Source organism: Myzus persicae, unplaced genomic scaffold, assembly GCF_001856785.1.
Source record: "Myzus persicae strain clone G006 unplaced genomic scaffold, MPER_G0061.0, whole genome shotgun sequence".
In the NCBI taxonomy this organism is placed as follows: Eukaryota; Metazoa; Arthropoda; class Insecta; order Hemiptera; family Aphididae; genus Myzus; species Myzus persicae.
Window position 1 is genome coordinate 987,884 of NW_019101991.1, and position 13,504 is coordinate 1,001,387.

At 30.4% G+C, this 13,504-nt stretch overlaps 1 protein-coding gene across 1 annotated transcript; it reads right to left on the reverse strand.

Moving 5' to 3' along the window:
• Positions 1-1,075: 1,075 nt before the first annotated feature.
• LOC111030927 (zonadhesin-like) lies at positions 1,076-13,175 on the reverse strand. The gene is made up of 7 exons (XM_022310661.1): positions 12,260-13,175; positions 11,945-12,197; positions 5,891-6,051; positions 5,446-5,630; positions 3,939-4,013; positions 3,206-3,441; positions 1,076-2,856 (listed from the first exon to the last, which is right to left on the reverse strand). Exons 3-7 carry the CDS (start codon positions 6,012-6,014, stop codon positions 1,104-1,106), a joined length of 2,373 nt encoding a protein of 790 aa, XP_022166353.1. The 5' UTR covers positions 6,015-6,051; positions 11,945-12,197; positions 12,260-13,175; the 3' UTR covers positions 1,076-1,103.
• Positions 13,176-13,504: the final 329 nt, after the last annotated feature.

A 13,504-nucleotide genomic window follows, 5' to 3' on the forward strand; every position in this document is an offset into this window, starting at 1 on the left:
GGATAGCGGATTTCCTACTTATCTTCCTCAACATTAACGATAATTGTTCAGCGGCAGATGCTTAACGATGTCCGATGGTATTGGCATGGAAATATTGTTGCTATCACAGATTATACTTTTAATTGAATTTGCGGATACGAATTTCTTATTATTGGAATACGAACTTTTTAGCATTGGCGCCCTTGGTAGACACGCATTGTACTGGAGGGATAGTGTCTACTGTATTTTTACTAGACGTCAACTCTGAAGCGTAAGAGATCGTGTATGCAGTTAGTGGTTTCAGAAAGGTCGCAGTGGTGGTAGTGCTCTCTGAGGTGACAGTGGATGCGTTAATTGTTGTGAAACCTTTACTGAAGTTGGAGATTTGGTGGTGATTTTATTTGTAATAGTAAACAATTCTGTGTTCATTTTAACTGCGGTGGTATCTTAGCTGTTGAGATAGCTGGAACTGAATTAGCGTCAATGGCTGCGGAAATGTCTGCATTTGTTGTGGCAGTAGCTACAGTTGTAATCATAGTTAATGCGGTAGTGTTGAATAAGGTGGCATATTCTTCTACGGCAGCGGCATCAGTGACGGTAGTATTGTCATTAAGCATGGAAGTGATGTCTGATTTGCCAGAGTTGATGGTGACTTTGTTGGTAATTACAGCAGGGATTTCAGTGTTCTTGATGGCCGTTGTAGAGCCATCGATGGCAGTAATTAAGACAGAGGCGTTGGTGGCCACAGCGGCCATTTCGACAGTTGCTAGTTGTGATTGCTTCAGATATGGTGTAAAAAGCGAACGACAGTGGTTGTGATGGGCATATTGATAGTAGAGGTGATAGTAGCAATAGTGATATCTGGGTAGTTGGCGATGGCAGCATTTTTGGATAAACCAATGTCTTGTTTTTTGCAACCATCACTGTCGTGATATTGAAACGGTTTATTGATAAAGTTTTTAGGTAAATTGGACTTTTTTAGGCATATTGCAGGGTTTAGAAGTTTTCTTGACAGGGCCTAAGTGTGAAACTGAATTTTTATAGTCTTTTAATGGTAAACATTTGTCACTCAAATCGTAATCATATGTCAGGGCATTTCTGTCATCGTAAGAATACGATGTAATTTAATATTCCTCATGTTTTGGAGAACGTTGTAAGTTATGATTAGAAGTTGTTGCAGTATTAGATGTTCGTTGACGGTATGTGGTTTTATTATTTCCTACAATTAAAGTCCCTAGATTACGGCACGTTTCCAAGTTAAGCAGATGGTTAATAAATGCTATCCCATTAGGATACGGAGTTTTAAGATTTTCAAATAGTTGTATCATGTCTGGTGTAGTGGATGACAATGGGGTTGAACTAGCTCCTTTGTGACTCAACTCGGGAAACTCAGTACGCGATAATATAGAACGTGAATCTAACGTATTCTGATACGATTTATTTGTTTGCAGTTGAGTTGGTTCTTTTATTGGTGAAACTGATTCTGGAGATTTCCCGTTTTTTTCTAGTACAGTAAATTTTGAACTTAAGAATGGTCTTACAACTGGTGAGAAAACTGGTTCATTACCCAACGGTTTACGATCAGTAATCGTAGGTTCATCAACTGAAATATTAAGATTTTCAACTAATTGGTTCATGTCTGGTGTAACGGGTGGCAATGTTGTTGGACTAACTCGTTGGCAATTCAGCTTGGGAACCTCAGTACGCGATGACGTGGACCATTCCTCTAATATATTCTGATACGATTGATTTGTTTGCAGTTGCTTTGGTTCTCTTATTGGTGAAACTGATTCTGGAGGTTTCTCTCTTTTTTTTAGTACAGTCGATTTTGAACTAAAGAACGGTTTTAGAACCGGTGAGAAAATTATTGATTTATTATATAAAGGTTTGTGATCGGAGACCGTAAGTTTATCAATTGGAACCTTGATCTCTTGGATCATGTCTAGAGTGGCAGACGATAATATTGTAGTCCCAGTTCTTTGACAACTCAACTCGGGAAGCTTAGTACGCGGTAACGTAGACCGTAAATCTAACGTATTCTGAATTGATAAATTCGTTTGCAGTTGAGTTGGTTTCTTCGCTGTTGAAACTGATTCTAAAGTTTTCTTATGTTTCTTTGGTACAGGCCATTTTGAACTAAAGATCGGTCTTAGAATCGATGAAAAAACTAATGATTTATTATACAAACGTTTGTGATCAGGAATCATAGATTTATCTACGTTTGCCGTAGGTTTGACAACTTGGAATGATGGTTTGTGAATTGAAATTATGGGGTTATCAACAGGATTCGTTAGTTCAACACCAGGAACTGTTGATTTTTGAACTGGAAGTGTAGGTTTATGATCCCGAATAGTGTGGTTTTTACAGTCAGTAGATACAGTCAGCCGGCTTACAACATATTTTTTGGTTCTTGGCACAGAAGAATTTTCATCGAGAAATGTCGGTTGCCTCTTTCGTTTTAATGTTAACGCTGTTAATTTTCCTATTTTCACTATTAATTTCATATCCTCCGTTGCCTTCGTTAATGTCGTCACCGGCGTTTTTACTATTGGTTGTGTAATCGTTGTCAGAGATGCTTTATCTGTTGCCAGCGCTGTTCCTATCGTCGTCGTTAAAACGGTTGTTACTGATTGCATTAATGTCGCTGTTGAATTTACTAATAGAGGTGGTGTTGTGATAGTGTTGAGTGCTAATACTGATGATACTGTCTTAGATGGCATAGAAAAATCAGCAGTTGAAAAATTACTTCTATTCGTTGGTAGAGATGTAACCGTTAATAATTGATTGTTTTCCTCTTTTTTGTTCATATTTATTTCATTTTTTGCTAATTGAATACGTTCTAATCCTTTTGTTTTTAATATATTTTTGTTTATAATCCTAAAAATAAATATAAATTAATTATTCACTAGTGCTTAAGTATTAACCTCAAATACGCATTTTACCTCAAACCCAGGTTAAATCTTTATTAAAATATACCTAATATTATAGTTCACATTGTAAAATATGTTAGATACGCATATAAAAGCAATTATGTCTAATGCATTATCGTATATGATCATGTTTTAGATTTTTTACGTATGGTCATTGTACCAAGTTACTTACATTTTTCTACCCATTAAACCATAGAAAAAATAAATATTTTTTAATAATACCGAGTAATATACGCATAAATTTATTTTCATTTGATACTATAATATAGATTTGCTATCTAAAACAAAATCAGTACCTTGTTTTAGAAGCGTCAATGAGCTTTTTTAATTCACATGTAATTATTGTAGTTTTATCTCTTCGCAATAATATATAAACGTGACATGGATTACAAATAAGAATGCCATATTTTATTGTGACAGGAATATTATCTTCATCAAGAATCAATTGATATTCACTCACATTGTCTTCGTGCAATTGATACTTATGCATCGATCGATTTCCACACAACTCACATTGAGTTATTAACAGTACCTAAATAAAAATAAAAATAACTATTTATAATATTCCCACTTAAATAATATATTATTGCCAATGTATATTATCTATCTCAGTGAATATTCCAAATCAATTGACAGGTATCAAAATATGAACTTCAATAAACATGTGTGTTCATATATATTAAAGATATGGATGGCCTATCCTATTGTATTCACGATTGTTTGAAGAGAAAGCTAGTTACCATTATATTGGTATAGTACCACGGTTTAAGATATATATATAATCATGTATAATGTACAGCAGTGGTTACCTAAATATGGTTAGTAATCACCACGATTATCGGTAACCAACTAACAACTACAGTCAACCACATTTGAACCAATGCAAACCAATTTAGTAACCAGCGTTATCTTATGTCGTACATCGCTTTCTTGTATATTATGATCCATCCATATCTTTATTATCTATGTGAGTCTTATATAGGACACAGCAGGTACACAAATATAATATTACTAATATTGTTTAACAACCTGATCATAATGTGCATTGCAAAAACAAATTTTATGCAATGCTTCTTCCTCATTATTCAGGACTCTAAATTTGACCTAAAATTAACAAAAACATACTTAGATTAAAATATTTTATAAACTGTAAACTTATTTATTGTTAATGATATAACTAAGTTCCTTATTTAATTAACACCGGAGTAAATTTGTATTTATTTTAATCATAATCCAAAATATTTATGGTGGACAAGTATTAGTAGTGTATTTCAGTTGTATGCATAAATAGGCTAACTAAATATGTATTTATAACTGAAAATCAGTTATATCTAACATTTTTGATTATAAAACATATTTTCCTTTCTACAATCAATTGTTGTTATTTTATCAATACATGTAACTTATACAGTTGTATAAGTACCCTACTGGCGGTTGGAGGGTTGCAAATAGTTCAAGCTCTTACTTTTATAATATTTTTATTATTACACTACAAGTTATGTCATCAACATAGACATTTTTTTTGCAAATAAACATATCACTATTATAGTTGAACCACCTATTTGAGATACGACGTAAGTCAATAAAAGGTAATTCGGAGAAAACGAGAAAAACCTGTTTGTACGCTACCAGTGATGCATGGTTATTTCTCTTTCATTCTGATTATTTACAGTGGAAAATAAAATATTTTTTTTGCGAATGTTCCCACATGATCCGTCTATCATTTGATTAATTTCACTCAATATCTCAATTTGTGATATTTTGTGACTTACGGCTTTTCTCAAATAGGGGTGGTTCAGTCGTAACTGATAGTGAATAAACTTATAATTCACTTAAGCTTTTAAAGTTCAAAACTTAATAAAAGGATCTGATCTCGTTTCTGTTTTTTAAAAAATTTAAAATAAGATCTTATGCAAATCATAACTATTATACTGACTTTATCCTAGTTATTGGACAAAACATTTGAAAACATAAGTGAACTTTTCTACTTTTTTGAAATTAAACTGTTAAACTTTACAAAGAAGATTTTAAAATATTAGTAATATAGAAGTGAACAAATTAATTAAACAATGTATGGAGGTTGTTTTTTTAGACAAATTTTATGACAAATTCAAATAATATGTTGTTAGAAATTTGCAGGGTGAATAAGTTAATTGCAATTCACAAAAATAATTATGATTTTGTAAAAAAATAATATTCGCGTAGCTCGTTTTTGACATGCATGTGAACGTGCAGGAGTGATCAGATACTTATTTTACGCACAGTCAGACGCTTAGGTTATTGCCTATATGGAACACCTTAAAAATGGTCAGTATCGAATCTTAATAAAAAATGAGGTAGCAAAAAGGTAGGAGAATATCATACTTAACATATTATTGTAAAAATGAAAATATTATATATTTCTATTACATATATATTATGTTTAATCTTAAAATTAAAATAGACTAAATTAATGTTAATAATATAATTAAAAGTATTCATATGATAATGAAGGTTTTTATTTTAATTTGTAAATTGAAATATGTATTTTACATACTTTATCCATCAAAAAAGTATTTAATTCATCCTTCAATTTTGAATCAAAAATATGACATGCAGTTTGGTCACAATTCATTATAATACAGTGACGTTTTGAACGATTTTTTGAAGAAGTTGGTTTTTTTGTGGCCTGGTAACAACCAACACACAAACACAAATTGGGACCAGTTAAGTCAGTGGCATCTATAAAAAAATTATACATATATATATATATATTCGTTTAACAACACAATTTAAAACGTTTAACAACTTGAAAAACTGAAATATCAATCAAGACTATTCAAAACTAGGTTTAAAAATAGGTTATTAATAAATATTTTGTTAAAACAATATATTTTTCAAACACTAGTTTGTGCTTTGTCTTAACCATATATTGTATTTAATTATTCTTATTGTTAACAATTTTGATAAATTATTTCAAAGATGTAATACAGATTTCATACTTTCCAAACACGGGTTTTGCACACCTGGATTCTTTATTTGTGCTACCTGAAAAGTGTCTTCTAGACAAAATATTCTGTTACAACAGCTGCATTTAAGCATACAAGAACGATCTGTATGAATCATTGATAGTAATGGTTCTGGTACTGGGATCAAAATAGAGCTAAAAAAAGAAATTAAACAATTTACAATAATTACATATCAAATTTATTGAATGGTTGATTGTCGTTCAGATCAAAACGTTCATACACACATGGCATTGTGCTTTTGATCATAATTATTACTGTTTGAATATTTTAATAAATAAGTACACTTTGCTCTTTATGAAATAGTATTTTTCGAAATTTGAATTGATAACAAGTCATAACTGAACAGTTATAATTATTTCAAAACATATTGTTAAAGCATTTTTATCTTAATAATTTTAAAAATTTTTACGAAAGATAATAACATACTTTTTCATTTTAAAGAGAAAAACTGAATATTTTCAGGGTACTTCAATACATAAAAGTTGAATTTTGAACTAGTAGCTTATGAATCTTAAATATTTAAAGTTTAGATGAATGAAGTGGGGTGGCAAAAGGGTACCCTTCAAAAATTTGGACCACTAGAAGTTCAAAAGATCTTTTTATTGTCCTATATTTGTGATTCTGAAAAATTATTTGAATTCAGCAGTCAGATGTTCATAGATTGTAGACATACAAAATACTTTGAAAAAATATAAACTTATTTAATTATGAACTGTAATTAAAAAATTTTAAATATAAATATATAATATTATGTATAGTTTAATAAAATCATAACTGTAAATTGAAATTGAACTAAGAACTTAAAAAAAGGAAGGTATCTTGTACAATTTATATACATATTTTCTCTTTACCTTTTCTTGGTTAGATTTTTTTTTAGTTTTTGTAGTTTTATTATAATTGCTTACATTTTCTGATATTAGTTTATCCATTGTAATAATAGCATTGTTGACACATTATTATATAGATGACTACTTATAACCATTTACCATTAAGCAGTTTTGCTCTATTCTTGCATTTAAATTTAGTACATTTAAATGGATAGCAAGATATCATCTTATTTATCAAAATATTCATCATAAAAAGAACCTAATTTGTTGAATGCAAAACACTGTTAGGTACTTCATACGTTTTTATAATAGCAGTTTAAAAATCTTAAAGATACATAGGCACGGTTTTAGAACCGTTATTAAAGAAAAATAGTATGTTTTTGTATTATAACTTTATCACATGACAATAAAGTAATTTTAAATTTGATACTTTTAACATAATAAAATATGTTCAGTACTCGCCCAATAGTTTGAAAAGTAGACCACATACTGTAATGTATTGTGCATTTAAATAATCAGATATTTTTGAAAATTTGTTTTAATGTGCTAACTTTATTTTAATATAAATTAATAAACCGTGGTGCTTAAAAAGTATCTGTTTTTATGTTGCAAACATTTCCTGTATGCCATATGAACCTCAGGTAAGTACACTTAAAAATTCAATTGAATATTTCACTTAAGGTATATAACTACGCAATGACTTTGAATTGGCTTCAGTATAGGTACTACTGTCTGCTTAAAAACATAACACTTTACTCTAAAAGTCTCTAGTACCCACGAATAATATTTTTGAATTACAATAAAATAACTAAATTTTTAATTTTTTTGAACCGAGGACAGAACTACTTAATATGCATTTGTTTCACCCAAAACAATAAAATAACTAAGATTGTTATTCTTTGTTTTAATATGTAAATTCATCAACATTTGAACTTAAATTGTCTATAAAAAATAACTGTTTATATATTTATAATTGAATAGATCATAAAAATTGGTATTATAATTATTGTGAAAAATTCATGTAACACTAAAAAATAAAATTGATTTTTTCAAAAAATGATTTTACGTAAAAATTTCAGTTTTTCCTTGATTTTTCGTTGATTTTCCTGACACTTTTGAAAATCATTTTAAATTTTTTACTTTTGACCCCCCAAAGAACCAATAAGATTCAATTTCCAGCAAAGATGCTGTTGAAGAAAATTGAAGAATTTTTACCGTTTCAAAAGGTACTAAAAATGTTAAGTACCTATACATTGACGGGAACTAAAAATAAACCTAAACAAAACTTTAGGAAAAGAAAAAGTATTTTAAATAGATCTAAGCTAGTCTGAGTAAATGAGAATCATATAATAACAAAATTTTAGTTGAACGGGTAAGATAATTTTTAGAAATATAGGTCCCATTCAAAATGTGTTCAGGTTATGCTAAGTGAATCACTCTCAATATATTTGTAAAAATAATGTTATTTTTATTTTCGAACAATTTAAATATTTGTATTTTTTAAATGTTTTATAAAAAATAAATTAACTAAGAGGACGCCTACACCCTCTTTGTTATCTCAGTCTTACAAGGGCGTAACATAGCTAATTTACTCTAAGCAGCAATTAACGTTTAGGTTCGTCATTTTAATAAATAAGAGTGAATTGAAATATATTCATCTATAAAACTTAATGGTAAGAACACTATAATATGTGTTCGTATTACGTTGTTTGGCGATTTTTAAATTTTCATTGAATTTTAAGAAGCACCCATATAAAATTATTTTAAAATATCATAACTCTTTTAAAAACTTTGGTAAAATACCAACACACGACATCTAATACAGATTAAGTTTTTATCATTAAGTTTCACAGTAGCCTCACTCAAAACCTAACCTTGCATTGGCTATTGTAGGGGGTGCCGGGGGCATGCCCTATTAATTGTTTTATTATTTGACAAAAATAGTTTTTACTGTGTTGTCAGATATTTTCGACTTTGCTTCTCCCCCCCCCCCAGGTTTATATTTTTGGGGGAGCCTATGCATTGTTGATCATAATTTTACCACACATTGCGCACTTGTAAGACGAAGACAAAAATTCGGATGTAGCGTTCTCTTAAGACTCATATGCTGGGATCACGAAAAAATTATTTATTTAACGGGCCAATAAAATTTAATGGACCTATCATGGGCCGCTAAACCATGTTTAAGGGGTCATTAGCTCACTATTGTTTTAGTGATTGTTCATGTAACCCGGCAATAGTCACAATAAATAATTTTAATTTAAAATAATGCACCTTTTTTTAGTTACTTACAACTCATAGTAAATTATATTTATAATTATCCAATTTAAATTAAATTACAATTTTCTAATAACATTAAGAAGACGTCACACCTTCATGTGTGGTCTCCGTCTTACAAATGTATAACATAGCCAATACTGTTTTGAGCGGGACAACTTTAATCTTTCTGTTTGTAGTAGTCGCTTCAACATTTCTGAAAATATAAAGTAGAAAATTATGCGTGCAACAGCGTGCCTATATTTTAGATAACATGAATACCATAAAAGTTATTTGCTTCTAAACATTTTGTTTTTTTCATTTCCTCATAAAAAATAATTTGATAGTGTAATCAAAAATAAGCAAGCTGTTGCACAGATAAAGTTCTTATTTTCGTGTTGTGAAAATTTGGTAGTTCTACAACAAATATGGTGCGAGAAAAATTGTCCCGCGCAATACAGTTTTTGCTATGTTGTACATTTGGAAGGCGGAGACAAGGATGCATAGGTCGCGGTATGCGCCTCTTAACAAAATAATTAGAGATGTGAGTTAGTACCTATTATACATGTAGACATATAGAATACAATTATTTTATATAAGTTGTATTAAAAACAAATATTACTTAATATTATTAGAATATGAATTTGATGTTTAAGAATATAATTTAGGTTCTATGAATTGCATGTAACTAGGAACATTATTTTAAATTTTAATTATTTCTAGCCACTAAGTATACCACGTTTGGTAGCAAGAGTTTAAACAGTAATTTACTCAAAAATAATTCTTGCATTATTGTGGCTTTTAAAATGTTTTCTGAAATTATGAATCCATTTTAAAATATTGGTTATTAGTTTTATAACCAGAGTTCCATTTCCGATAGTTTAAGCCTTTTAAGATGCAGCAAGGTTCAATACGAACAATACTTCTATAGTACGGTAATTTTACAACAAAAAAAAAACTGTATTTTAACATCTCTAAAAATAATCAAACATCATCACTTTTTTCTATATAATAGAAGGTGTACAAAAAATAGATCAAGTTGGTGTTATACAAATAATTAATAAGCATTTTCACCCTTTCTTATATGTGGTATTGCTATTATTGATATTACATTTACCTCATTATATCTACGTATTAATTTACAATGGTAATGCAACAGTAAATAGGATTATGATACATATATAATAGTATAATATTGTAGAATTATGTTAGGTTCATAAGTTTATTATATGTACACAATAAAATTGTAGCGTTTGTTAAAATATAAAAATGTTATTATTGACGTAGAATATACTGCCAGGCAGTGGCGTATATACGAATTATTTTCACTATGGGCCAATTTATCAATTATCACTAGTCAAGCAGCATAGCCATAATTATACATTTTTAAGGGAGCAGCTGCGTGGTTATATAATTAATAATTATGACATATTATACAGTACAAATAAAAATTGCGCAATTCAATTTTATAATTATTATGTTAAATTAATTTTTTTGTTTCTTTTTTAAAAAATATTGACAGTGTCGTTTATATATTTTAATGTTATCTTACTATGAATTTAAGATCAAAGTCAATAAGTCATTGAAGCAAGTCCCGTCAATATAACATTTCTTTGTTGATTCCTCAAAAATGACTTTAGTCAACCGGCTAACTTAATCATGGAGAAAAACTGTAAACAGTGTAAATATACATGCAATGCTTTAATTGAACCTGCAATTTCATTATGGGCTCTGGCCTAGGGGGCCTCCCCCCTATATACGCCACTGCTGCCAGGTATGAAGTAGGTACCTATTAATTTCCTTTTTCAATTGCATGTCTTGTAAAATTAGAGTAAATGTTAGGACGTTTTTTTACCAAACAATATGGTTAAAAGAATCAAACTAGAAATATAATTTTTTTACAATATTACAATTTGATAGGTACATATGGTTGAAAAACACAAGAAATACGTTTCTTATAAGGTTTAAGTGTTTTATTTTTAACTCAAATGAATCCATAGGAAATATTTAAATTGAATTAAAATATTTTACAATGAAACATTTGCAAGTAGTAAATATATGTAACAAAATTATCCTTCTTCAAAAATCTGGAACAGTGGATATCCATGAATTTCCTCCTATTGATAGCTACACATAATTAAATTTTTATTTTACATATTTTTTGCATCATTTTAGTATAAAGCATATTATTGCATATTTTACTTACATTTTGAACGATGTTTTTAAATATTGTTTAAAATAGTCGATATCGTCACTATACAGTATACATGACAGATATAGTAATAATGACCAAACTAAAATAACTATAGGTGTCATAAAAAAGCATTAGAGTTTATGTGGATACGGAAATATCATTTGACTAGAAATATACTCTCGATGATTAACTCCACAGGACTAGAATTGTGTTTAATTGCAATGGTAATTTAAAAACACGTAATGCAAGAATAGAAGAACAATGTCATGTAAACTAACAAAAATTTTAGTCAATTATAATAACAATATTAATTATTATTATAATTATATTACAACAATATTATATAATTATTTATTTTAATACTAGGACGAAATAAAAAGCACGTAAATAGAATATAATTCACAATATACATGTATTTTAATATAATATAATACCTATACCTGGACGTAAAATATAATTTATAATTTATTACGAACCTTATATGAATTATACTTAAATAATTTAGGTATTTAAAAGTGACGAACATAAATCAAGAACCGCAATGTGCGGTACACACCCATATTCCCTAGTGATGTATATATAATATTCGAGTGGGTGCGATAGAGAATAACGACAATTTTATTAGGTTAGAAACTCAAAGAAACCGAGTTGCTAAAAGGTGGAAGTATCAAGTTCAAAAAAATTATTCCGTTAAGGTGCAACTCTAAACAGCGATTTAGGGTGTGTAAAAATACTCAATACAATACTCACAATTGTTATGGTGGTGTGTGGCAGCCCTCGGTAGTCGTATATTCGCGATGCGGGAATATGCTGACGAGAACGATAGTTACGTAATTCAGAACGATAGAAAACGACAGATGGCTAACATAACGACAGGAGACTCAACGACGGAGCAGATGAATTCGTACTAGTTAGTAGTTGGTAGTTTCTCACAGTACCGACGGTGGCGCGTACGACGGTAGTACTTTTACTATCCAATGCGATTACGCGACACAATTCATAGCTGCAAAATATTATATAGTGTTGAATGCAGGTATAACAACATCGAGCGCCGACAAAGCTTACAGTTACTTGTAGCTACGAGTAACGCTATTTTAGACGTGTTCAAGTTGGTATTTATTGCTATTTAATTTCTCTTTGTCGGTATCGTAGTATGTAAAAAGCTTACTGCACTAGACGCAGCCCCGCTTCTCGTGGCAGCGGATCGCGGCTTACTCCTAGTCACGCTTTGTAGATCATCACCGTCCCCCTCTTGTATCATGATATTTTCTATTGGCGGTCGGACCCCAAAGAAGTTATATAATGTCCCATGCCTGGAAATCTGGCATTTATTTAACAACTTTCTGGATCACCGCTGTCTGATATGATCATCGTTCAATCGATGTTTGTCAATCTTAACCCACTCGCCAGTTGAACTTCCGCCAGTAGGGCACAACCTAAGCATTAGCAGGTTCCATCAGTATATAACCTCCGTTTTTGCACCACCTCTCCCTAAGTCACTATTTTTGTCTTCACGACTCACAAGGGTAACTACTCTTTGGTTTGCACTTCTCGGTTAACTAGGACATCTCTCGTGTTGTGTGAAAAAACTGAACTCGGCACAATTCAAGACATTTCCGGGCAGAAACAGCTGATCAGAATAGGAATTTACCATAATATTATAGGGAACACGACAATAAGTTACGTGAGAACTGCCGATCCGTAGCCCTACCGAAAATAATATCAACTACTTTGTTTAATAGTTCAGACCATTGACCTAAATATTTATAGACCTGTGTGGTACAAACGTAAAAGTCAGCCAATCGCATGCGAGCATTCGACGTTTGGTGTCTCGTGAAATCAATCGGCGGGTCAAGCGGTGTTCTTTTATATTACATAGGTACGTCATATCGCATAATAATTAGTAATGAATAGTGACGATTCGCCAATAATAACCAGCCATGATGAATACCATCATGCAATACTGAATACCTATTAAATGTTGGAAAAACTTACGATAAAAACTTTTAGGTTAGGTTATGAATGGCCGTCTCGGCTTTTGTCATAATACATAACACAGCAAAGTGAATACCATTGACAAAGCACAGTGTATACACCATTGAAAATCCGAGTCGTCGACGGTTTCGCCCACTTTGAACATTATCGCCGATAGATAGTACCTATCTTATATTCATCATGATAATATTATGATAAAATTACAACATTATGGTATATTGGTATGATCGCAATTCGCAAAACTTCAAATTTGGTTGAAATTCGAGCAACACGTCACTTGCTTACTTGATCATATTATTGCTTTAAATTATTATT